Below are 27,186 nucleotides of genomic sequence, written 5' to 3' on the forward strand. Positions count from 1 at the left end.
GACACTCTGTAGTCCCCAACCTTTTTGACACCAGGGACCGGTTTCATGGAAGACAATTTTTCCATGGACCGGTGGGGGGAGATGATTTCAGCATGATTCAAGCGCATTGCTTTTATTGTGCAGTCAAACCTCTCTGCTAGGCCGGGTGCGGTGGCTCACGCCTGGAATCCTAGCACTCTGGGAGGCCGAGGCGGGTGGACTGCTCGAGGTCTGGAGTTCGAAACCAGCCTGAGCAAGACCCCGTCTCTACTAAAAATAGAAAGAAATTAATTGGCCAACTGATATATATACAAAAAATTAGCCGGGCATGTTGGCGCATGCCTGTAGTCCCAGCTACTTGGGAGGTTGAGGCAGAAGGATCACTTGAGCCCAGGAGATTGAGGTTGCTGTGAGCTAGGCTGACGCCACGGCACTCACTCTAGCCTGGGCAACAAAGTGAGACTCTGTCTCAAAAAAAAAAAACAAAAAACCTCTCTGCCAATGATCATCTGTGTTTGCAGCCGCTCCCCAGCGCTAGCATCACCGCCTCAGCTCCACCTCGGATCATCAGGCATTAGATTCCCATAAGGAGCCACAGCCTAGATCCTTCCCATGTGCAATTTACAGTAGGGTTCATGCTCCTATAACAATCTACTGCCACTGCTGATCTGACAGGAGGCAGAACTTATACGCTTGGCTAGTAATAGGTGCAGGGAGCCAGGTTGGAAGCCCAACTCTGAGACCCCAGAATAAGACCCCCAATTCAACTAGAGTCAGGGAGGAGGGACGGACAGGGGGCCAGGGGCTTCCTGGAGGAGTTGGCCTTGAGCCAGGTCCTGAAGCGTCTGTGGTGGTCTCCAGGCCGCAGCAGCTCACTCCCCAAAGCCCCCTGTGCCTCGATAGACCTAGAGTCAGGGTGGAAGCAGTGGGCCTGGGAGGCAAACCCTGGGTCCCCTCCCAAGCAGCCCAAAGCCCCTGGCTCTCCCTCCTGTTCTGGAGCCAGCACTTCTGGGCAAAGCACAAGGAGGGACAGCATCTCATGCTTTCTTTATGCGGAGGGACTGGTGTGTGCTCCCGGCCAACGGCAGAGCCTCCAGAGTGGGGTCACTGTCACGTGGGTGCCCAGGGCGGTGCATGAGTGAGCTCCGACCCGTGCACATCTGGCCCGACTCCAGTTGTGTCAGGCCAAGGAACAGAGGCTTTAATGGCCCCACCCTGGGTTTGGTGTTCAGGCCTTGCCGATGCTTTGCTCCAGACGCTTCCATTCAGGTTGTGCTGGCTGTGCTGACAGGTGCTTGTCTCTGGGGAAAGTGACGTGACAGTGCTAAAGCCCGCAGCTCTGCTCTGGTGGTTGTCACAGTGGAAGTGCGCCGTCATTAATCTTTGTTGAGCAGCCGTGTGTTCATTGGAAGAGACGTGCCACTCTACACCGGGGCCAGGGAGGAAAGTAGCCTTGCCGAGTTAACTAATTGCTTAGATTGAAATAATATGAATATCGTTGCATTACAAATGCACTGCGGTCTCCACACGGTTAGCTCTCAGCAACTGTACAGGAGCATAAAGGCAAAACGTGGGCTGGGAAACGTGCTCCCGTTACCCACGTGGCAGCCACAGGGTTTCAGAGTGTCCTTTTGAAAACCCATCGCAAAGGGGGTTTGACACAACAGCAACAGGAAGTATAACAATAACTGGTTAAACAAGGAAGAAAATATTCCCACCAAGGAAACAAGAAACATGCATGCGCACACACACGGTTCTAAAGGTTCAGGTGGTTGGCAGGCTGGAGTTTCACCATGGCCTTTCTGGAAGCCGGGCCGAAGGAGCAAAGAGTCTGGGGTTAAAGTGCTGGCTACTGGAAAGCAGGAAGCAGGCTGGTTCTTTAGGAGACAAGGATTTCCCCCCTGGATCCTTTCCTAAAGATGTTCCTTATATAGACCTTCGCTGAGGGATGTTGGGGAACCTGGACCTGCAAGTCCTCACCCTGTTTTCCCCATGGCACAGATGTGGGCCTCATGCAGCTTCTAAGTGCAGCCCTGGAGGTATAATGACACTTACATGATATGTACATATATACGTTAAAAAAAAAAGTGTGGAAGATTGCAAGCACACACACACAGACACACACGCAGCGCCCAGTGGAGGAGGGAGCCGGGATGTGGGTAAGAGACAGCTGGTCTGTAGGGACTTATTATATTTTTCTTTTTTTTTCCTTTTTATTTATTTATTTACTTATTTTTCAGCATATTATAGGGATACAAATGTTAAGGTTACGTATATTTCCCTTGACCTCCCTCCCCCGTCAAGTCAGAGCTTCAAGCGTGTCCATCCCCCAGTTGGTGCACATCGCACTCATTATGTGTGTATATACCCATCCCCTCCCCCCCCCACCTGCTCACACCCAATAGGTGTTATTCCTATGTGTCCACTTAGGTGTTGATCAGTTAATACCAGTTTGCTGGTGAGTACATGTGGTGCTTATTTTTCCATTCTCAGGATACTTCACTTAATAGAATGGGTTCCAGCTCTAGCCAGAAAAATACAAGAGGTGTTATATCACCATTGTTTCTTATAGCTGAATAGTACTCCATTGGTATACATATACCACATTTTATTAATCTACTCATGAATTGATGGGCACTTGGGTTGTTTCCACATCTTTGCAATTGTGAATTGTGCTGCTATAAACATTCTAGTACAGATGTCTTTTTAAAAGAGTGACTTTTGTTCTTCTGGGTAGATGCCTAGTAATGGGATTGCTGGATCAAATGGTAGATCCACTTGTATCGCTTTAAGATATCTCCATATTGCTTTCCACAGAAAAGCAATATGGAGAATGCTTGGAGAAAGCAATATGAATTGCTTTCTTTTTAAAAAGAAAGAGCAAGGGGCGAGGCACAGTGGCTCACGCCGGTAATCCTAGCACTCTGGGAGGCTGAGGTGGGTGGGTCACTCAAGGTCAGGAGTTCAAAACCAGCTCTGAGCAAGAGTGAGACTTTGTAGAAAGAAATTAATTGGCCAACTAAAAAATATATAGAAAAAATTAGCCAGGCTTGGTGGCTCACGCCTGTAGTCCCAGCTACTCGGGAGGCTGAGGCAGGAGGATCACGTGAGCCCAGGAGTTTGAGGTTGCTGTGAGCTAAGCTGACGCCATGGCACTCTAGCCCAGGCAACAGAGTGAGACTCTGTCTCAAAAAAAAAAAAAAAAAAAAGGACGAGTGAAGGCTCAGAGTTCTACCTGGTGCGGGTGCTTCTGCCAGTGGCCAGGCTGCACGGGGCAGAACTGAGGCCTTCTTGGGGTCTCAAGCTCTCTAGCTTGACCCTCTAGCTTGACCCAGAAGGAGGTGGCGGTGAAGACCTCAGGCATGCCAGCCAGAGCAGCTCACTGCACCCTAGCTGTGTGACTTTGGGGAAGGCATGTGCCTCAGTTTCTTCATCTGTAAGATGGAGCTAATGCCCACCTTGCAGAGTTGTTCCAAGGATGAACTAGGACAATGCAGTCTTGTATTTTTTAACCTTAGAATATCCAGGCAAGTGATGAGCACTTGTTCCTCCCCGGGATCCTACTCTGGTGATCGGGGGGCCACATCCACCGCAGATGTGGCTCGTGTGGCCGCAGAATACAGGAAATGTGTCTGCTCTCGGCGCCATCAGGCAGGGCGTGCGCCTCCCCTGCCTCCTGCCCTCCCGCTGTGCTCCCTGCTCCTGACCCCGCCCCAGCCTGCCTCCCTCTCCGGGTCCCCTGTCGGCCAGGCCTCGCGGTGGGAGCTGGGCAGCAGATGGCTGGAAGGCAGATGCGGCTTTAACCTGTGTCTCGGGAGGTTAAAGCCCATCAGGAAAGCTAGCATGCCGCCCCAGGACTGCGCGGACTGGACGGCGTCCCCACCACACTCCACCTCCTTCAGTGAGGGTGTTTCTGTCTCACCAGATGTCTCCGTGGCAGTAATTTTGTGGAACCAGTCATTGAAAGCTGCCTGTGATGTCCTCCTCAAATAGCGGTTCCTGATGAATTCACAGCACGCGTTTGCTCTGCGCCTCTGCTAAACAGAGAACGTAGCCGTATAAACATGTAGAAGAGTGCTTTGAGCATCGACTTTTTTGACAGTCGACAAATAGTAGCCTGCCATCCTGCAATTGGATGATTGAAGCCGAGCTCCCGTGGCATAACGCAGGCTGGGTGGTTCTCATTCGCGATTGCTACGGAAACCTCCGCGACTCAGTGGTGCCGAAAGTCAGCCAGCGCTTAGCCCCCTCGCTTTCAGGAAGGCTAAGGAGGGGAACAAATATAGGTGGACATCTCTAGGGTCTGGGATCCCGTATCCCAAGAGCAGATCAGAAGCTAAAGCAAGATGGAAATGGCCTGGAGGTGACAGCAGCAGGCCACCGTTTTCCCAATCAGGCGCATTCTTAGAACACTGTGAGAGAGCGGAGCTGCCCGAGCGTATTCGTTTATTAATTCCAACATAAGCGTGCTGTGCCGGCCCCTGGGTGAGACTGGCAGGGCCTCGGCTGTCTTGCACTTTGAGCGGGAGAGATAATAAATAAGTTAGAAAGCTGATAGGACCATTTCAGAGAGGAAAAGGAACAAACACAAGGCAGTGTGATGGGGAGGGGACCCACAGGGCGGGGGCCACTCCAGAGGGGTGGGCAGGAGAAGTCACCGAAGACAAGATGGAGCAAGGCCGCCAGCACCTGGGGCAGAATGTTCCAGGCAAGTGCGCAGGTCCGAAGGCAGGACCGAGCTTGGCAGCGTCAAGCACAGCGGTCAGACCGGCGTGTCTGCGCGGAGTGAGCGGGGAGACGCGCCAGGAGCCGGAGCCAGAGAGGTCGGCAGGGCCCCGGAGGGGGTGAGGATTTGTCGTCGAAATCACTGGGCAGCTTTAAGCAGGAGGCCACCGTGATCCGATTTAAGTTGTTGAACAAAACAACTGCCGCTGTGTAGAAATGAAGCGTGTGTGCAGGGCGGGGAGAGCCCAGAGCGGAAGCAGAGAGTCCAATTAGGAGGCGACGGTGGCCTGGATGAGGGGGGCTGGGAGAGAAGGGGTCCGAGTCGGGTGAGCTTTGGAGATGGAGCAGAGGGACTTGCTGCCAGCCTGGACATGTGAGCAAGAAAGTGAGAAAGATTGAGGCGGCTCCTGGTTTCTTGGCGACTTCTAAGGTGGAGAAGACTAGGTCTGGGGAAAGTGATTTAAGAATTTTGTTTGGGGGCCAGGCGCGGTGGCTCACGCCTATAATCCTAGCACTCTGGGAGGCCGAGGCGGGCGGATTGCTCGAGGTCAGGAGTTCAAAACCAGCCTGAGCAAGACCCTGTCTCTACCAAAATATAGAAAGAAATTAATTGACCAACTAAAAATATATATACAAAAAAAATTAGCCGGGCATGGTGGCGCATGCCTGTAGTCCCAGCTGCTCGGGAGGCTGAGGCAGGAGGATCGCTTGAGCCCAGGAGTTTGAGGTTGCTGTGAGCCAGGCTGACGCCACGGCACTCACTCTAGTCTGGGCAAGAAAGTAAGACTCTGTCTCAAAAAAAAAAAAAAAAAAAAGAATTTTGTTTGGGGCGTTTAAGGTTGAGATACCCATTCGATAGCCAGGAAGAGGGGTCAAGTGGTCACGTAGGGAGTGGCTGGGGGTGCAGATTAAAATGACTGGCAGTCATGACACGATGGCGGTGCTCAGAGCCGGGGCTGGGTGGGACCAGCTAGCGCGCCTCACGGGAGCCCCAGGCTGGAGCCGGGGTGGCCCAGCTGAAGAAGAGGACCCGGCAAAGGAGCCGGGGCAGGGGCAGCCCGAGGGGCAGGAGGAAAGGTGGGTGGATGCAGAGCCGCAGAAGCCCACAGAAGCCCATGGAAGGAAATCCAGCAAGGAGGAGGAGGCTGACTGGACAATTACTGCTGCGCCGCTACACTGCTGAGGACCGAGAATTTTCCATTGGCTTTGGCGGTCGGCCGCACCCTGTAATTTATTGTCAGAACCTGGACGCTGCTGAGAGTGAAAGGAGGACTCTACAGTGATTACACCAGGACAACAGGTGTCAATCAGAATTGTCCCAGACAAACAAGGACAGTCCCTCACCCTAGCTGTTGGCTCCCTGGGGAGGCAGAGGCAGCAGCCCCCTGGAGGCGATGGGAGGAGGGGCCGCAATGACTCTCAGAGTTTCGCTGTCAGGGTGACAGGCGAATCGTGGGGCGCCCCTGCAGTGGAATATTCCACAGCCATAAAAAGGAAAAAGACTATCGATTCGCACAACACTGATAAATCTCAGAGTAGTTACGCTGAGGGGGGGAAGCCAGTCAAAAAAAAGAGTGCATACTGCATGATTCCTTTCAATGAAATTTCTAGAAAAGGCAAACAATGGGTAGGGAGGGAAAGTTGCTGGGGGTGGCCTGGGGCTGGGGCGGGAGGCGGGGGAGGGGTTGCCAAGGGGAACGAGGAAACTTTGGGGTGATGGGCATTTCGTTCTCTTGAGAGTGGAGGTGGTTTAGTGGGTGTACACATGTGTTGAAACTTACCAAGTTATTCCCTGTATGCACAGGTTATGGTCTAAGGTGTATATTATCTCTGTCGATAAAGCTGTACCAAAAAACAAAGCCAAGAGTTTTGCCATAAAGGAGACGAGACACAGTAGCAGGAGGAAGAGTGATTTTTATTTTAAGGGTAAACAGAGGAAGGGTGAACACCTGTGTGACATAGGGGCACAGGACACAGCTAGATGGGGCCCTTCGGTGACGGTCACTATGCGTCATGCCCAGGGGATTGGAAGTCATCCCATCGTCCTGGGTTCTCCACCTCCTCCTGCAAAGGAGTCATCTAGAGAACTTGTTGGAGACTCCCTAGCGACCGCCCCTGAGGCAGGGGTCCCCACGGCACATCCCCTTGCCTCCCCTGTCCCCGAGGTGGGGACAGTGCTCCACCCCAGGTGCAGCCAGGCCCTCTGTCATGGGGGTGGGCTCAGCGTGCTCATCATGGGAGCATCAGCGCCCCGCAGAGCTGCCTTCAACAAGCAGTGGGGAAACGCCCTGGCCTTTGGAGGGGCATTTCTGAGGGGCGTTCATTCTTTGGGTTCCTCCGTGGGCCCCAGTGGGAAGGAGCCCTAGCTGGCCACAGAATGGCCGGCTTGAAAGTTTTTGTGTTTTTTTCCTGCCCTGTCTTACCTTCTCCACGTCCCCTTGGGAATCACTAAATAAGCTACTTGCACCCCGAATCCTTTCTCTGGCTTTGCTTTCAGGGCACCCAGATTATGACACACGAGGGAGCTTGCATTTCATACATACACTAGGCTCTTCTTCTTTTTTTTTTTTTTCTTGAGACAGAGTCTGACTCTGTTGCCCAGGCTAGAGTGCAGTGGCGTCAGCCTAGCTCACAGCAACCTCAAACTCCTGGGCTCAAGCCATCCTCTTGCCTCAGCGTCCCAATAGCTGGGACTACAGGTATGCGCCACCATGCTCAGCTAATTTTTTCTATAGTTTTTTAGTTCTTCAGATAATTTCTTTCTATTTTTAGTAGAGCTGGGTCTCCCTCTTGCTGAGGCTGGTCTCAAACTCCTGACCTTGAGCAATCCTCCTGCCTTGGCCTCCCAGAGTGCTAGGATTACAGGCGTGAGCCACCACACCCAGCCTCGCCAGGCTCTTCTAATTCAGACGGCCCAGGTACCATGCTTAAAGACCCGTCGCTGTCCACTGTGAAAAAACATGAGGGAATCACAAAGGGGGATGACTGGGCCAATCTGCTCTTAGAGAAAATGAACTCTGGTGGCAATGTGAAGTTGAGGTTGAAGTTAGCAAGAGCTGGGAAGCAGGGAGACCAATTAGTAGGCTGTTACAAATGTCCCGCCAGGCAGTAATGATGACGAAGACAGCGATTGAGGCCGTCCCTTTGCGAAAGTCCTTTGATTTATAGAGTATGTAGCAGTTCGCACAGAAATGAGGCCAAGCCTTGTTTCACACCCCCAGTGCTGGGGTTTTTATAAAGCTCACGTTTCTAGCATTTTACATTTTTCCTTTTTTGGTGTCTTCTACTTCCAAAATCTGATACATCGGGCTGATGCCAGGCATCTTCATTGTGTTAAATTTTGTGTTTTCAGGATCTCAATGTTGGTGCCAAGAACGTGAAGCTTTATGTCAACAAAAACCTCATCTTTGATGGCGAGTTAGACAAAGGAGGTGGGGACGCCCCCGCGGACCACAGCATCCCGGTCGGCCTGAAGAGGGAGGACGGCGAGCGAGCAGAGATCACCGTGAGTGATCGCTCAGAGGAAAGCAGGGCTGCCCCCAAGACGCCTGGCACAGATGGGGACAAGGAGCCCAGTCTCAGTTGCTCGCAGCCAGCTGAAGCATTAGTGGCTGTGACGCTTTCTTCACAAGGTGATTTATCCAGCGAAAGGATGAATTCTACTAATTGCATGAGAGACAGTTTGTCCAAGTTAGAGGAAGATTTAAGACTGCTGGCAGCCCCTGCTTCGATGGGTGACCCGCCCGGTGCCCCTGCCACCTCCCCACGTGGGGGGTGCCCTCCTCTTGACGAGGAGCCCTCCCTGGTCCAACAACTGGAAAACCTCACAGGCAGAAAAATCTCCGAGCCACCTGGGAAAACTCCGTCCTGGTTGCAACCTTCTCCCGCAGGGAAAGGCAGGAAGCAGGAAGACGGGAAGCCCAAACCCCTCTGGCTCAGTCCAGAGAAGCCCCCGGACCGGAAGGGCAGGCTCCTGTCGGATGTCATTGGTGAAGGGCCTGGAGAGACCGAGGCTGGTGATAAAGGCCCCTGGCATGAGCAAGGGCAGGTGACCAGCTGGAATGCCATCGCTGGGGACAGACCACAGAGGGGAAGCCCCAAAGTGTGTGGTGATGACTTAGACATCTTTAGCCAGCCCCCCACCAGGGAGCGCCCTGCTAGCGGGAGGAGGAGCATGAAGAAGGATGCCGTCAGCGGTAGCCGTGGCGACAGCCAACCGGCCAGCAGAGGTAAGCTCCAGGAAGCAGCTTGTCCGGGCGTTATCCCTCAGCCTCCCTGGACCTTAGTCCCCTCATCTGTAAGACGGTATTGTTCTCAGCTAGGGGTCACAAATTCACTGTCTCAGGGGCCACAGAGGTGGCCTAAATGAGTGAAATGGGCAAGACACACTTTTGCATGATAAACTCATAGATACACCTGTCATTACCACCAAGATATGTTCCTTTGCCCATTTTTCTTACAATGCATGGCTTTTCCATCTAGACTTTGTTATTCTACCTTTAATAGAGACATCGGCCTCTAATTACTTCACTTCGTTCTCACTGCACTGTTAGAAAATAACACAAGTGTGAGGACACATAGCGAGGGATGTTTGCCTGCGTGTCAGGAGTAGCACAGGGGGTGGTGGGGAGTTTGGCAAACTGGAAAGCCCAACCCCCCAAGGGGACGCCCGCTGCTCCACTCGGGCTTCCTGTCGGCACTCACGAATGCAAGGCCAGCGTGCCAGACTTCCCCTCTCCCTTTTTGTCAAGAGAAGCTAGAAATGCGGAATTGTTCTTATGTCTCAACATTGGCAACTCATTGAAATTATTTATAAACCACCATGTGTGTCCCACAAGTCACAGCTGTCGGCAGGACTCGCGGTGAGAGCTCTGTGAACTTTGCAGTAGATTATCTCCTTGGACGCTCCCGGTTCTGAAAGGAGGATCTGGCGAAGGCTGGGAGTCTAAATATTTGCACTCAGATTTGGCTCCTGGGAAGGAGCGCGGCGCAGCCCTGGGGGTCAAACCATTTGAGTCCAAGCTCGGCTACTTATAGATCTGCGACCTGTAGCCAGGTGCTCCACTCCCTGAGCCTCAGTGTTTTCATCTATAAAATGGGAATGAGCCCCACTGCCCTTAGTGTTTCAAGGAATGGATAAGATGATGGCTTCAAAATGGTGACCCAGGGCGTGGCATGTGGAGAGTGCTCGGTGAGTGGTGGCTGTTATTGCAACGTTAGCTCAGACGTGGACGTCCTTTGCCCGCCACGGAGCACTCAGACCTGCCAAGCCAGAGCTCACCCCTAGGTCCTCTGAATTTAAGCCCAGCACACACCACAGGGGAGCTCAAGCCCTTAAAATCAGACTGCTTGGACATGTATCCTGGCTCTGTCACCTCTAATCCACCCTTGGGCAGGTTCTGAAACTCCTCTGAGCCTCAGTTTCCTCATCTGTAAGATGTCGCTAATAGTACCCATTGGAGTGCTAGGAGGATCAGATGGGATCATACTTGCCCAGCTTGTGGCACAGTGTCTGGCCCATTGGAGCATCCCAGAGATGTCAGCTGTCACTGTTACTGTCATCATCACCATCACCCCACACTGGTTCTGCCTCTAGGTGGTGTGTCTGTATGCGAAACTGTTGCACGTATTTTTTAATGAATCCAATCGGCATCTACTCGGTTAGGGAATGTCTGGTAGACAGACGCCTGATGTGTCACTTGGGATACTGGAGCAAGTTCCTCCGACTCTGAGTGTCTTCCTGTGCAGGGCTGGCCCCTCGGGTTCCCCAGCCTTACAGATTTTTGCGACTCACCCCTTCTCAGACTTAACACAGAGGCTGGGTGCCAGGCAGAAGGGCGGAACGGAAGAGAAGAATCAAGAAGCTCTGAGGGTAGGCGCCTGGCTCATGGCAGGTCCTCTGTAGAATGGGAGGGAGGATGGTAAGAAGGACCTGTGACGACCACATGCATGGCGTGGGCCAGGCATGTTACCTGAGTGAACCCTAAGCCTCACGACAGTGAACCCTCTTTACAGATAAAGAGACTGCAAGGCTTCAGTATTTCCTTCTGATCATAGACAGTAAGGGTTAGAGCATGATTCCAACCCCGGCTGGCCAGCTCCAACACACATGCTTCAAATCTCTACGGTGCCCTGTTAACACAGCTGTCGCCAGCCACCCACCCCGCGACAGCCAGGCCATTGCAGGCTTTCCCAGTACACAAACACACAGCCTCTGGGAGTTCCAGGATGTCGGGCATTATTCTAACTTCAGAAGACTTTGTCTCACTTTAATTTCTTTCTAGGCATTTCAGTGCTTGCTTCAATGACACATTAAATACTGAGCCCTCGAGATTTAATGCTTGTTAAGCTGGTCATGCTAAAAAGGAAAGTTGCTTAGAAATTTTAAACTCTCCATTACCTAGAGCCAAATCCCATAGCTTTGCCCTTCAGGAAAGGTGCAGGCCAAGCCCTCCAACAACACTGGCAGAATGAATGAGTGCCCAAGTGTTTTCCCGGGGACTGGATTTGTGTTGTCACCATAAGAGAGAGTCTGGGAATCCTTTTGCCCAACAGAGCAGTCTCACTGAATGTCATCTGCATTTCAGAGGGGTCCATTGGCTCTAGGTAAATGAGATCTTATCAGCCCAGCTTGAGCAGTAAACTGAGTGTTATTTGGAGAAAGCTCAAAGAGCTCCTCAACCCCAAACACAGGAAGTACAGCCACTCATCACAGAACCAGAACGAGTAGCTAGGAAGCCAGGGAACCAAGGAAGCCTCTCCCCGTCTTTCCAGAGCTGCTAGACCCTACCTCTGCTTCTCTGTGGGTCCGCTTTTCCTCATTTTCCTCGTGAGACTGGTTTTCTATACTCCATTTACATGGCAGGAAATTGCCTCACAGCCCTAGAGTGCCTATGTCCTAACTCTTCTTCCAGCAACCAATTCCACAGTCTCAGGGGAGAAGCCGATTGGTCTACTCGGGTCAAGTGTCCAGTGCCTGTCCAATCAGTAATGGCTGGAGGGCAGTTCATTAGAATAAACATGGCTCTGTTATATCTTTCTATGTACTTTTTCATTTCCTATTTTAATAGCATATCTCGTGGTGGTGTAGCCGATTTTGATAAACTCAAATTCAGAGCTGCATGGTTCCTATTAGTCTCAACCCAGGAGTGTTTTGGCATCTTTGATCCCGTCATCTCATAATTGGTGGTCCCTCCCAGACTGTGTTGACTGGAGACTGAAGCAGCAGCTTTCTGCTGTCTGTCCAGATTGTAGATAGAAATGTTGGCAATGACAGGACAAAGCACTGATCCCAGCAGCTCCCCAACACCCGACGAGTGGCGAGTAGCGTGTTCTGCAGACAGAGAGACACAGGGCCCCCAGCTATCACATCTAAGAGGTCCAGGAGCAAGGCTACACTTCTCTGCTTTTAAACCCAGAGTATGCAACTCAGGGAGAATAGGTTAGAAAGCAGACACGGAATGACAGCAAAGCCCCGCCTGTCTCACACTCCCAGGCAGAGGAAGCACAGGCTGAGTCCCTGACACGTGACGTTGCTGTCTCCTCCATGCACTTGCAAATTGACCCAGGCCATTCGTTGTAGTCGGTGGAATCAGATCACATAAACTGAAGTCATGGTGACCCGTATGGGTAGTGCTTTCTGCCAGATGTTAAGCATCGTGCCTGGGAGGAAAGGATGGAAGAAACTTCTGGTATCTTTTTAAATGGCAGATGAGAAGGAGGGGAGGGGAGAGGACAGGTGCAAGAGAACTGACAGGTAAAGGCGGTGTCCCTTGGCCTCCAGGCCTGATCCCAGGGGGTGCAGAAGGGATGGTGCCAGCAGTCCCTCCCTTCACTGGCATTTCCAGGTGCCAGATGCCAGGTGCTGTGCTAGGCACTGGTACACATCAGGGGGCAAGGACAAGGTGGCAGAGAAGGCCTCCCTAAGGAGGCAGGTGACAAGATAAGCCAGTTAAGTGGGCACCTGGATGCAGAGCATTTCTGGCAGGGGCACAAAGGGACTGGGTGTGTCCATGTGTCCATGATCAGGTGGCCAGCGTGGCTGGAGCAGATGGTTGTTGGGGGAGGGGGAGGGGAGGCTGCAAAGTCAGCAAGGCCACACTCGGCCCTGTGGGCATGCTGAGTTGGGTTGTCTTGATTCTCACTCGGGACAAGAGAGGCAGTGCCAGCTAGAGGGGTCATGACAAACTCTGTTTCAGGCACGTGGAGACTGAAGTGACAGAGCGGACATGTCTGGGCCCCCCAAGGATGGTGGAATTAGAAGATCGTCCCTGGGTAGAGAAGGCAGAACTTGATGTGCTAAGTTGAGCAGTACCTCCCTGGGAGCCAGGCGCCAGAAGAGGGTGACAAGGGATGGCAGTGTCGGGAGAGGACTGGCCCAGGGCCTTGAGCCACCCTCAGACTGAGGGCATGGAAGGGTGGCACTGTGATGGTGGAGAGAGAGGAGCTGTCAGTGGGGGAGGCAGAGAACCAGGGGGTTACAGCACCTCCTAAGCCAGTGGCGGGCACACGAAGTGGAAGAGCTTTGCCTAGGGTGTCAAGCACGGAATGAGGACTGACAAAGCCTGGGGGGTCATCGTTCACCTGGAGAAAGCCGTTTCAGTGGAGGGCTGAGGGAACTGTGGGACTATTGTAAATTCAAAGGACAGAAAGCCGCCAGGAGGTTGACTTCAGGCATGGCTGGATCCAGGAGCTCAAATGATGTCATCAGGACTCTGGGCTCAATTCCCCATGTCAGCTTCATTCTCAGGTTGGCTGGTTCTCCCCACAGTGTAGCAACATGGCCCCTGGCAATGCCATTCCTCCATCCTGCCAGCTTAGCACCGCCAGTTTGAAGACAGCCCCTCTGAGCGTAGCTTGGAAAGATGCCATCAGCACTGACCTAGATGGCCTGAAGTGGGGGGACCAGGGTGTTGCTCCCAGGAGAGGGGGACGTGGAGTTTCAGTGGGTAAAACAATCACACTGGGAAGAGGCACCAGGTGGCAGGGGGTTGGGAGAAGCTGGGAGTGGGGGGAGGCAGAGTCTCTGAGCGGCAGAGAGAAAATAGGACAGTGGTCGGAGGGAGCCACAGGAGCAGGGCAGCTTGCTTTTCCTTTCTTCTCTTTTAGGGAGGAGAGATGTATGCATGTCTGCAGGCAGAGAGAGGGGAAGGCGCCAGTGGGGAAGGAGTGATTGAAGATTCTGGAGAGAGGAGATAATTGATGGCGCCAAGCCCCCTAGGAGACAGGCAGAAAATGGAGTGCACAGTACGATATGAAAGCAGAAAAAACAGAATGTCAGTGTCATCAGCTGCTGTTTTTCCAGAATGACACCCTTAGATGGGGGCTGGCCGTCACATGGCTGTGAGCACAGGCCCCTGCTTGATGTGCACACTGGGGCTGTTCGATTTTCCGAGGAGGAGAGTGAGGCCTGCAGAGCTGTCCCTCTGAGGGCTGGGCCCGCGCCCTCCACGTGCTTGGGACACGGGCTCAGCCACGTGGAGAAGGAAATCCCCTGCCTTGTAATATACCTGGTGCGCTGGCTTTTTTAATAGCATTCTTTCTTGGTTATAAAAGCAATACACGTTCTACTGCCCATGGCCAGAAAAAGTGAAAAGAAAGAAAAAGAATAATAAAATTAAATTTAAAAAAGCCAGGCGCGATGGCTCACACCTGTAATCTTAGCACTCTGGGAGGCTAAGGTGGGAGGATCGCTTGAGATCAGGAGTTCGAGATCAGCCTAAGCAAGAGCGAGACCCTGTCTCTCTTTAAAAAAAAAATAATAATAAGATAAAATAAAATAATAAAAGCAATACACATAGGAAACTTAGAAGATAAACTTGCAAAGAAGAAAATAAAAGTCCTTCCTTCCGACTCAGCACTCAGAAACTATGAACATCGCTGTTAGCACACTGGGGCATGTCACCCGTACTAGGATGTGCCGCATCTGAAATTACATTTCTGGCTTTCTTCCATTTAACATTCTTTTATGAGCCTTCCACCTGCCATTAAATCGTCTTTGAAGCGCCATTTGAGTCACGTGACTGTGTCAGCCTCGGGCGCGAACCCTCATGTCGCTGACTCAGGAGCCCCGGGCAGCTGCGTTGGCCCCGGTCATGACAGTTGCATTCTGAGAACATTCAGAGTCTATCAAAAATACTTTGTTTTTTGTAGAAACAACCAGGCTGTAGACTTGAGTGGCCATAAATCATTATTTTTACCAGCCTTAGTGTCCAGCAGGACAGTCAAAAGTTGTGTGGGACAGGAGCCCACGCTCCGTGCCAGGACCGCCCCGAGCAGCGCAGGATGTACCGACCCCCGCCCCGTGCGTCAAGCGCCAGGAGGGCCTCTCTGGCAACGAGGCAGCCGAGCGCAGCCCCCCAGGTTTCTAGAATGCACCAGCCCCCGCCCCCAGGTGGCCCTGTTAGCCGAGAGCTGCTCTATGAGACCGTCTCCAGGGGCCCCCACTTCCACACGTGCTGCTAACAGGGCGTCTCCCCTCCCGTGTCCTTTCTTCCAGAAGACACCTGGGCCGCCAGGAGGCCGCCGCGGCCGAAGTGGCACAGTGAGCAGGAGCACATGCTGCACGAGTCCTGGAGCTCCCTCAGTGCCTTCGACCGCTCCCACCGGGGGCGCATCTCCAACGCGGGCTTCCCGGGGGACGTCCTGGACGAGCTCCTGCAGCAGCAGAGGAGCGGCCGGCTCGGCGACCAGCCGCCGCCCTGGAAGGACGAGCCGCCCGAGCCGCCGAGAGGGCAGGAGGGCTGCCCTGCGGAGACGGATGACGGGGGTGACTTTAAGATCCCCGTCTTGCCTTACGGACAGCACTTGGTCATCCACATCCAGTCCACGTGGGGGGACAGACACTATGTGGGCCTCAACGGGATAGAAATATTCAGTTCCAAGGGAGAGCCGGTGCCGATTGCAGACATTAAAGCAGACCCCCCCGACATCAACATCTTACCGGCCTACGGGAAGGACCCCCGTGTGGTCACCAACCTCGTGGACGGGGTGAACAGGACCCAGGACGACATGCACGTCTGGCTGGCCCCCTTCACGCCGGGCAAGTCCCACTCCGTCGCCGTCGACTTCGCGTACCCTTGCCACGTCGCCATGATCAGGATCTGGAATTACAATAAATCTCGGATCCATTCCTTCCGCGGCGTGAAGGACATCACGATGCTATTAGACGCCCAGTGCATCTTCGAAGGGGAAATCGCCAAGGCCTCGGGAACCCTGACGGGAGGTACAGTATGTCTGTAGGAATGTTCTCGAAGCCCCTGTCTGCTGCTCACTGAGGGTCTGAGGATAAAAAAGTCCCAGTGGCTAGCAACGAGAGGCCGGTCCCTCTCTCATAGACCTGCTCCACTCCTCGCCTCTTGCAGCATGGGCGTGCTAGACAGACCTCATTGGAACTCCTCCATTAAAGGTGCGGTGGCTCACGCCTGTAATCCTAACACTCTGGGAGGCCGAGGCAGGAGGATTGCTCGAGGTCAGGAGTTCGAGACCAGCTTGAGCAAGAGCGAGACCCCGTCTCTACTAAAAAATAGGGGGAAAAAATTAGCCAGGCAAGTAAAAATAGAAAAAATTAGCCAGGTATGCTATTGCACACTGTAGTCCCAGCTACTCAGGAGGCTGAGGCAGGAGGATCGCTTGAGCCCGTAAGTTTGAGGTTGCTGTGAACTATGATGACCCCACCATACTCTAGCTGGGGTGACAGAGCAAGACACTGTCTCAAAACGAAACAAAGGAAACAAACAAAAACTCCCCAAACTCCCCCATTAGGTACCTGGCTTAGCTTCCTAGAATTTCAGTCTGACAAGGGATTCTTTGGTGAGTGACTCATTGGGGGAGTCTTTAGGAGAAACCTGGGGCGCTGAGGCAAGGATAGTTCAAGGGAAGCTCAGCCTCAGCCCGATCCCAGGGGAGCTCTGGGGCATAAATCACTGCCTTGAGGCAAAGGAGCAGAGTGCTGCAGCCCACAGCCCAGTGGGTCATGGGAGCCCGGCCGCCGGCCTGGATTGGAGGCGTCACTCCCACACCCTCCTAGGCAAGGCGCTCTGCAGAAAGGAGCAGCAGGGATCTGGGTGGGGCACCCACAGCTGTTACTCTGCCTCGCCCACACCAAAGAAATGTCACTTGCTGGATGACAGATCACAGTGATTCTCCTTAGATTAGGTCCCTTCCTTGGATCTATGTGGTTCTTGCCGTGCATGAATTCCATCTGCAACCATGTGATGAATAATAAGGTTCACTTACACAGATCAATCGTGGTTAGTGGTTTGGGATTGTGCAGCACAGAGGTTAATGAGTTTAGGTTATTGACCTACAAATCACTGGGATTTGGGGTGAGCTGACCCTTCCGTCTTCTTGGTAACCCACCAGCCCCAGAGCACTTTGGAGACACGATCTTATTCACGACCGACGACGACATCCTCGAGGCCATATTCTGTTCCGATGAGATGTTTGACATCGACGTGGAGGGCCTGGGCAGCCTGCAGTACGAGGAGGCGCTGAGGAGGCCCAGCACAGCCGACGGCGACAGGGACGAGCGGCCCTTCACCCAGGCCGGCTTGTGGGCTGGTGACCCGGTAGGGCCCGGGGCCTGGGGGACCCCTGGGTAGGTCTCTTCCCCTGACTCAGAGTAGACCCGGGACAATGAAGATGGATGTCCCTTAAGCTGCTGGTGCCACTGTTTTGACATTTCCCATTTTTCTACTTCGTTGTTTTGTCCTGGATGTCATATTTCATTTTCTAATTATTTCTTATTTTTATTATTTTTTTTTAGCTGAAGTAAAGAAAGTATTCAAATTTTAATCAAAGCCCGGAGAAATCAGCTCCGTGTCATCTCTGTAACTTAGAGGTTGGCAGTCTCGGGGGAATCTGTGCTCTGGGTTGCGTTGTGATCACTCACTGTTGTTTTTGATGGAAGGCCCAGAAATGCCTTTAACAGGCAGAGCTACAATTAAAACAGCGATCATCATGGCCATGGTTTCTTGAACGCGTATCGTGATCCAAGCAGGGTGCACGATGTCATTATTGTGTTTCACCCACATGGCAGCCCTTTAAGCAGAAACTATTTTCCAAATGACAAAGGCCCTTGTAAGCCACTCTGCCGGGCCCCACCCGAGAGGACAGGGAGGGAGCCCTCTCTCCGTGTCATGGAAGATCAGCAACATCTTTTCACTTCCCAGCTTCCTGGCTGTAAAGTAGTAGAGGCACTTTTGCCCTAATTTATGGTATGGAGAGATAATGAGCAAATAGTTTATACATGAGACCCAAGAAGTGGCGTGTCGCAGCAGCTCCGCTCTGTCTATATATAGACCAGGATTCTTTATCCTGGCCACCCAAGGGAGCTTTAAAAATGCAGATGCCTGGGCCCCACCCATAGATGTTCTGATTCAGTGAACAGCCCAGGCTGAGAACCACTCCCTGGGGTTTGAATTCCTCCTTTTTCCCTCTCTAAACTCCCTCCTTCCCTCCCCTCCTTCCTTCCTTCTCACTAGATAAACATTTATTGAGTCCTTCCCTATTCAAGAAAATCTCAACATGTTAGCTATTAGCATCCAGCCCCTCCCCCACCAACAGGGGTTGCTGGCGGGATTCAGACACGAGGCTCTCTGGGCCTGCCCATCTCACTAGTCCCAGAGCTTCCACAAACGCAGGAAATCCATGAAAAGACACAGGCCGGGCGCGGTGGCTCACACCTGTAATCCTAGCACTCTGGGAGGCTGAGGCAGGTGGATTGCTCAAGGTCAGGAGTTCAAAACCAGCCTGAGCAAGAGTGAGACCCTGTCTCTACTATAAAAATAGAAAGAAATTAATTGGCCAACTAATATAGATATAGATATAGATATAGATATAGATATAGATATAGATATAGATATAGATATAGATATAGATATAGATATAGATAGATATAGATATAGATATAAAAAATCAGCCGGGCATGGTGGTGCATGCCAGGAGGATCGCTTGAGCCCAGGAGTTTGAGGTTGCTGTGAGCTAGGCTGATGTCGTGGCACTCACTCTAGCCTAGGCAACAAAGCAAGACTCTATCTCAAAAAAAACCAAACAAACAAATAAAAACCAGAAAAGACACAGGACTTACCTGGGCATGGGGGGGCAGGGAGGCAGGAGTATCTGGAAAAACAACCAGCCAGCTATGTGGGTATCACTAAAGCCACCACCTTTTTCCTCTGCTTCTCCCCCAACCCGTGTGCAGGTCCTGGAGCTGGAGCTGCCACCCAGTCCCCCTGTCCCTGAATTCACCACGCCAGAGCCAGGCATCTACCATGGGATCTGTGAGTACCGGCTCCTGGGACAGTGTCAGGTGGGAGGAGGACTTTTATGGGCTGGGGAGAGTTGTGGTCACTTGGGACAGGGTTTCCTTAGACAGTCATGCAGGTCATACACTGTTCAGAGACACCAGGCCATGGGGCAAGTAGGAGCTAAAACCAGCAGGCGCTTGGCTCACTGGGCGTAACAGGGCTGCGCCATCCCAGAGGAGGGGTCACTCTTTCCCATTTGCCTCCCAGAGGGGCATTTTTGCATTTTGCATGCAGGCACCCTACTTGTTAGCTGTGACCCTGACCCAGGAGGCTGTAGCTGGCGCCCAGAAAGTATAGAACAGGAGGACGTAAGAGCCAGAAGAGACTCGAAGCACCTGTCAGTGCAGTGGTTCAGGCTGTCTCTTCAAACCCCACCGCAGGGCAGGTGCGCCACGGGCGGGCCCAGGGTACCGGGTCTTCCGACGTCTCAGAAGTCGGAGATCCAGACTTTTATGTGACATCTCCTGATCCTTAAGTTGGTGGCTAATTTTCTCGTGTTTTAAAATATCGCATGAGCCAAATAAAACACATATTGTGTGTCTGGCCAGCCAGCTGCCAGTTTGTGACCTCTGAGTAGACCCCATCTGGGTCTCTACCTGTCCCCTCATCTGTCTTCCTTTTCCACTTACCCTTCCAGACAGTTCCATCTTAATCCACACCATGCACGTCAGCGTCCGTCCCGGGCAGGCCTCGGGCCTGGGGTCACGGCTGACCGCGACCTCCTCCCCGCCATACCCTGTTCACAAGGCCCCTGCAGCCTCACCTCCTGACCCTTCCTGCCCCCGTGCCTGTCACCTGCTTCCAGCTAATCTTTGAAAACAAAAGATGTGACACTGTGGTGCTCCCTCTGCCCCCGTCCCCAGCTTCCTCTTCAGAATGAAGCTGGAGCACCGCCGTGGGTTCTGGTGCTAGCCCCTGTCACGCGCCTCCCACGCCACCCACAGGCTCCTGTGCAAGCCGCGTCCTCGGCATGGGATGCCAGCCCTGCGCACCCACCTGGCGCTGCTCGGGGCCCTAGAGCAGACTCTGAGACGAGTCTCCTGGGACGAGCTCTCAGGGGAAGGGCAGGAGGCAGGACTGGGCAGAGGGAGAAGCCGGTCTGCGGTGCGGCCACCCCTGAGGCCTCAGCCAGCGCCACCGGAGCTTGGGGACTGAGAAGGCACTCGGGGTTGTCTGAGTTGGGGAGAAGGCCGGTCTTCACCCGTCTGCGTCAGCACAGCGTTGGGTGTGGGCTGTCCCTGAGGAGGAGCACGGCCTTCCGCAGGCGACTGTCTTCAGCCACGCGCAGTCATGGTGGGGGCCCATTGATGAGCTGCTGGCTGTCAGCACTCCCGGCCACTGGAGGACTAAGTCCTTTGGTCCTGGGGGTGGGATGGGGGTCTGGGCAGTGCCTGGATGTGCTCCACATCCCTTTTTTTTGTTAGAGACAGAGTCTCCTTCTGTTTCCCAAGCTGGAGTGCAGTGGTGCCATCATAGCTCACTGTAGCCTTGAGCTCCTGGGCTCAAGGATCCTCCTGCCTCAGCCTCCTGAGTACTTGGGACTACAGGCTCGTGCCACCATGCCTGGCTAATTTTTTTTTTTAAATTTTTTGTAGAGACAGGGTCTTACTATGTTGCCCAGGCTAATCTCGAACTCCTGGCCTCAAGCCATATTCCTGCCTCGGTCTCCCAGAATGCTGAGATTACAGGCCACCTTCAAGGCTACCTCTTTATGCAAGAATCAGCATCCCCCATGAAGCTGCGAGGTTCCAAAAGACAGCAATCAGTTTTTATTCAGTTTGGTGTTCCCTAAGTTCATCAGCATTCTTCTTTTTTTGGGTGAACAATGAATGGAAATTGAATTCAAACTGAGTTAAGCAAAAAAGACAATTTCTTGGCTTGTGCTACTAAAAGTTAGGGGTCGCTAGTTTCCCACAAAGCTGGATCCAGATACGAAAGAGAAGGCATCGAGACTTGGTGTCTCTCTCCTTCTTTCTGTCTTGTCCCCCCCACCACTGCCCCTCTCCCACTCAGTCCTGTCCACGTAGAAACTCCTGGAAGCTCTGGTTTATCTAGCTTCTACCCAGAAGCCCCAGATAAAAGAGAACTTCTGTTTTCCCAGTAGGTCCAATAACTGTCTCAGAATGAAGTCTCGGGGCCTGGCTTGGGCCAGGTGCCCCCCCTGAAACCCATCACTGTGACTCACCGTGGTGGGTGGCCGTGGCAGATGGAAGACAGGGGTCACAGGCCCACGTCTGGAGCCCAGGGCGATGGGTCAGCCACCCAGACGGTGTGGCCTGAGCACTGGGCAGTTCTCAGGAGGTGAGACCGCCACGTGACCTGAGGAAGAAGGCAGGCAGGCGGGAGTGCTGGCCGGGCAGGGGCAGGCCGTCCCCGTCCCCGTCCCCATCCTCTGATGATGCTGTCTCTACATGTGCTTCCCGCTGGGAAAGTCTCCCGACCTTTCCCAGAGATGTCATTTCAGTGCCTTTGGGAATTTCGCCCTGGAGTAGAGCTCAGAGACCTTTTCACTACCAGGAAAAGTGTGATTTCAATTCCCTCCTGCTCTCAGCAGGAAGGCAGGAGCGCCTCTCAGCTGAGCATGCTCCGCGTGTGTTTTGAGGCCTGCGATTCCTGCATCTGTCCTCTCTGAACCTTTGCCTTTTTCCTCACTGTACCCCAAATCCTCAGCCCACTTCCCCTGCCCGTGCAGATGGGGAGCTTCAATAAAGTGACCCCGGGCAGTGTGCCGGGGTTGGTAAATACGGCCAATCCTATTAATGTTTTGAAAGCGGAGATGTGACTTGCTAATTTGCAGATGACACTAATTTTGGAAGTTTTGCAAATATCAGCAGTGATGAATAAAAAAGGAGCTGAGAGGGCTGAAACATGGGAGAGAAATAACAAAATTAATTTCCATTTGTATAAATACTAATTGATACAGCAGAGGAAAATGAATATGGAACGTTGGGTATTAGCTCAAAAAAGGAGAGTAATCACTTTTCGGATCTGCCCCAAATTCGATGGCATCGTAGCGCAGCTTGCCAGGCAAACAAAGACAGTGCAGGCTTGAGAGCTGGGCCGCCATCTCTTTTGCTTTCACAAGGGGAGGTGGTGTTTCGCTCTCACTCTTAGAAGTGGATTTCCAAATCCACGTCCTCCTCCACCTTCAGGCCTTTCCCATCTCAGGAACAGTACCCACAGCCACTCTGTCACCGGGGTCAAAGACTTCTCTTTCCCTTTGTTCTGTATCTGGGTCATTGAGCATCCTGGCAATGCCATCTCCAAAACAGATCCTAAGCCTGTCCACTTCTCCCCTGTTTCCACCACTAGCACACTCGCCCAGGCCATCGTACTATGACAGCTTCCTCCCCTGTCTCCCACCTGAGTCCAGCTGCAGTGAGCTTTCTAGCATGCAAGTCAGCCAGCCATGGGGGCTCACACCTGTAATCTCAGCACTTTGGGAGGCTGAGGAGGGAGGAATGCTTGAGCTCAGAAGTTTGAGACCAGCCTGAGCAACATAGCAAGATTCCATCTCTTTTAAAAATAAAAAAAAATTAGCCAGGCACGAATGGCTTATGCCTGTAGTCCCAGCTACTCAGGAAGCTGAGGCAGGAGGATTTCTGGAGCCCAGGAGTTCAAGGTTGCAATGAGCTATGATTGTGCCACTGCACTCTAGCCTGGGCAGCAGAGTGAGACTGTGTCTCAGGAAAGAAAATTAAAAAATAAGAACACAAAGCAGATCATGTCACTCCCTGCTTAAAAATGTAACCTGCCAGTAGCTTCCCATTGCAGAGAGGAAAATTAAAACCTCTCATTGTGATCTAGCCCCTGCCTAGCTTTCTGATCTCATTTTCCTCTACTTTCTCCCTTGGCCACTTGCTTCTAGCTATAGGTCAGATTTGTTCACCTCTCAGCCTAGAATGTTCTTCTTCTAGGATTAAAAAAGCATGGCAGGCTCCTTCTCAACATCCAGGTCTTAGCTCAAATGTCACCTCCTCAGATAGCCCTTGCTCTATCCCATTGCTATTTTATTTTCTTCTTGGTATTCATCATACTGTGGAACTATAGCATTTATTTGTCATTATGTGTTTATTGATGGTCTTTGATAGAATGAAAGCTCCTTTAGTTCAGAGACTTTGCTGTGTCGTTTATCCCTGCTCTTCCATTGCCAAAAACAGGGTCTGATACATAGTAAATGAGCAATAAATATTTGTTTAGCATTGGCTGTGAATTTGGTGAAACCTAATAGTTTGATTTTGCCTGATCTACCTGCAGATATCTACTGAACTTTTCAATCAATCGTGTGCTTAAAATCTGTACAAGAACCGTCATTGAGCTTCTATCAATCACAGTTTTAGGCTCTGAGGATACAGCAGTGAACAAAACCAACAGGGTTCTGGCCTCAGGAAGCTTCCAATTTAGTGCGGGAAACTGATGAAAACTAACAAATAAGCATAGAATATATTGTCAGGTTGCATCGAGTGCTATAAATGAAAGATCAAGTGGAGTGAAGTGTCGAGAGTGATGTTGTTTGAGCTGAGGTTATTAGGGGAGGCCTCTCCGGAGATGACATTTGAACATAGACCCATGATGAGAAGGAGTGCATCACTTAGCTTTTGCTACTGAACAGACCAACCCAGAGTTTAGTGGGTAACAAGCACCGTTTGTTCACGATGGGTTCAAAATTCAGCATCGTGGCTGGACAGCTCCTCTCTTCTGAGCCACTCACGTGTCTAGTCCTCTGGCAGGTGGACTGAGCTGAGTGGCCTAGGATGTCTTTACCCACCGGCCTGGCAGCTGGGAGGCTGTTGGCCCAGGTGACAGGTGACTGGCTTAGCTGGGCTGCTTCACACACAGCAGTCTCAGCTCCAAGTGCAGAGGGACGACAAACCGCAGGGCACATGTGCTTGGCAGCCCCTGCTTCCATCAGGTTTGCTTCTATCCCATTGTCCAGAGCAAATCACGTGGCCCAGAGTCAGGGCTGGGGAAGTAGACCCCACCTCTGGATGGGAGAAGTGGCAAAATTGCATTGCAAAAGGGCCCCTACAGACACTGGGGTGGGAGGAATTTGTTGCCATTTTGCATGGGACCGATGCCGCGAGACACTGATGTGCTTGGTACCACGCTTGCCTCACATCTTTTTCCTCTGCCCCCGAGATGCTCACAGCTCCCTGGGCACTGTGAGGAGCAGAAGGATCTGAGGGCTGAGTTACAAAAAGTATGTTGGGAAATGACAGGGACATAAGAGAGGACACTGAGCTCCAGGGAGGTTAGGCGACCCGGCCCCACTTCCTAGCTATAAAGACGCCCTTTCACCTCTCCGGCCAGATCCCCATCTGGGTTGCAGTGGACTGGGACCAGGTGGCATCCTGGCTTCCTCTGCCAGACGTACAGTGCTGGCACTCTGCAAACTGCACAGAGTATGCGTCTTTTCAACTCAGCCGCCCAAAAGGGCGCTAAGATGAGCGACAGATTCTCCCAGGTAGAAGCGTTCATTGGTTCATTGGGCCTGGGCCTGCTCCAATGGGAGATGGCCATTAAGGAGAGAGAAGTTCCACCCATTATCAGACAGGGCTTGACCAGAGATTCATTTGATGTAAACTCTCTGGGCAAATGAATGACTCACCTGGGCCATTTTGCCCCAGGGCCACAGAAGGTCACTTCTAAATGGTCTCCGATAGAGCAGGGGCAAAAGGATGGAGGTGTCGCCGTGGGTCACTTTACCCTGAGTCCACGTGAATCCTTATGACGGCAGCCAATTAGCACAGGATGTCAGTTCCCGACGTCGGGGTTCACCGATGTAACCGCCTCCACTTAGTGACTTGCTTAATCATTCGGGCAGTTCATTTCTCCGTCAGCCAGGGAAGGACGTCTTGAGGTTGACAAACCTATCAAGGACAATAACTGCCACTGCTTCCAGTGCCTTAGATGTGCGCCTGCAATTTCATAGTGCTGGAACATTCGCTGTGTCCCTGGGGGTTGCAGCTCTCTCTGAGTGTGCTGTGGCTGAACCGAGTAGAAGGAGGCATGCGCATATTGCTACAGAAATTATGATTCCATGAAAGATTTTGAGGAGATGAGGAAAGCTGGAATCTTTGAGAGTGGAGAGTGATTTTTGAATGTAAAGAATTTCTTTGGGTTGAGTTGCACAGGAGTTTGTCACCGACCTGTGTTCCGGAGCTATGAGACATGAGTATGTGGGCTAAGGAGTAGTTTCTCTTGATAAATAAGCAATTAACAAATAAAAAACCAATTAGTCCATCTGTACCGAGCTCCTTCTATGTGCTAGGCACTGTGCCAGGCTCTGAGGACACAAGGGTCTAGAAAAACGGGTGGGGTTCCTCCCTCCAGGAGTTAACCAGCTGGCAGGGAAGATGCCAGATCACGAGATTACAGTGGTGACCAGGGCTTGGAAGAGGAAGTGCCCAGGGGCATGGCAGGCTGCAAAGGGAGCTTTGACCTGGGAAATAAGTCAGGAGGGCTTCCCCGAGGAAGGGAGCTGGGAGCTGAAGGGTAAGTTCCAGAGGGAGGGAGCAGCATGTGCAAAGGCCCTGTGGTGGGAGAGAGGAACATGAATGAGCAACTGGAAGACAGTCTGAGTAGGCCCAGGGTCCCTGGTACATAATGAGACAGGAGAAGTGGTGGAGGTCAGATGGAGAATGCCTTGTTGGCCAAACAGCATGAGAAGTGGCACAAGGGTGTTCAGTGTGGGGTGGGTGGCACGATCTGATAGGTAAAGAGAAGGCCGTGTGTAGGTTTGAAAAACACTAGTCCCTTCAGCCTGCAGACATTTCTTGAGCATCAGCGGTGGCCTAGGCCTGAGGCCACCGAGAGGAAAGGTGCAGAGCCCACCCTCGAGGCACTTTCAGTCTGGGTTCAAGTTGATAGAAGGAGGCTGAAGGTCACTCCTCTTCCTGTCTCCGTCTTAGATACCTCCTGCGGAGTGTCTGGAGCTGATGGGCCACTCTTCTTCCTGTTGCAGGCCTTCAGCTGAACTTCTCCGCCTCCTGGGGGGACCTCCACTACCTGGGGCTCACTGGCCTGGAAGTGGTGGGCAAGGACGGCCAGGCCTTGCCTATCCTCCTGCACCAGATCTCCGCCTCCCCCCGAGACTTAAATGACCTCCCCGAGTACACCGACGACTCCCGGACCCTGGACAAGTGAGTGGCTATCAGAAGGTCGGCTTTCATGGCCGCAGGATGTCAGGGACCCTTTCCAGCGTCTTAGACGTCAGACACAAACATCAAATGGCATGTCACCTCTCCTGGCCGCCCTGTGGAAAGGGGGGAGAGCGTCCCAGGGCCACACAGCTTGCAGTGGTAGGCTGGGTTCAAAGGCAGGTCTTCGTGCTTCCAGACACGGCTGTGGTTTGTTCTCTCCACTGTACCGAGCGCAGGGCCTCACACACAGCAGCCGCCTGTAAACCTCCACCGTGGACGGCCCCGCGTCTACACACGAGTGACTCAGGCCTCTGGGGCGCTGGGGCTGGAGGTGATCGCTGAGCAAGTCTCCACAGGCAGGTGCAGCTACACTTTCCCCTGCGCTTGTCAGATTTCATAAGCCAAGGTTGGATCCGGTCGATGCGAGAACAAGCCTGAGCAATAGCACTGATCCTCAGGGACCCTGTGACCGACGGGCCGGCGCTCAGGCCCCGTGCTGGGCAGCTGCAGGGCCTGGGCACTGCCTGGAGGTGCTAGCGAGAGTCTCAGGGAGTCAGAGTCATGAGAGTTCAAATCCCTCTCTGCCCCACGCCAACCATTGAGTAAGTCTTTTAACCTCTCCAATCATAACAGTAATGGTAACAATAGTAACTGCTTCTATAGCTGCCATTTATTAAGCACTTATTAAATGCCAGGCACTGGACTATGTTAAGCAAGTTACAGATGTGCATTCATTTAAGCCTAAAACAGCCCCATGAGGAAAGTGGTGTCATCACCCCTACTTTACTGATGAGGAAACTGAGATATAGGGAGGCTAAAACTGGCCAGAGGCCACCCCGGCCAATTAAGTGGCAGAGTCATGATCTGAATGTGACACCAATACCCATGTACCTAACCACTGAGTCATACTGTCCCCCCTTCTTGGTTTCCTTCAAAGTGAAATGAGCCCCATAATTCCCCTGGTGGGGGGTTGGGAAGGGGATTGTCACATTGCAGCCCACCCCTTGGCCCTCATGCATGGGGCCGTGCAT

At 52.5% G+C, this 27,186-nt stretch overlaps 1 protein-coding gene across 1 annotated transcript in view; it reads left to right on the plus strand.

The window, feature by feature from the left end:
• KATNIP (katanin interacting protein) overlaps window positions 1–27,186 on the plus strand; it is a 178,489-nt gene that overhangs the window by 135,488 nt on the left and 15,815 nt on the right. The window contains exons 16-20 of the mRNA XM_075995199.1: window positions 8,057–8,933; window positions 15,203–15,928; window positions 17,068–17,273; window positions 18,908–18,986; window positions 25,978–26,155. Of these exons, the coding sequence (XP_075851314.1) occupies window positions 8,057–8,933; window positions 15,203–15,928; window positions 17,068–17,273; window positions 18,908–18,986; window positions 25,978–26,155 (2,066 nt within the window). The remainder of the gene's footprint in view (window positions 1–8,056; window positions 8,934–15,202; window positions 15,929–17,067; window positions 17,274–18,907; window positions 18,987–25,977; window positions 26,156–27,186) is intronic.

This window comes from Microcebus murinus, chromosome 19 (assembly GCF_040939455.1).
Source record: "Microcebus murinus isolate Inina chromosome 19, M.murinus_Inina_mat1.0, whole genome shotgun sequence".
NCBI lineage: Eukaryota > Metazoa > Chordata > Mammalia > Primates > Cheirogaleidae > Microcebus > Microcebus murinus.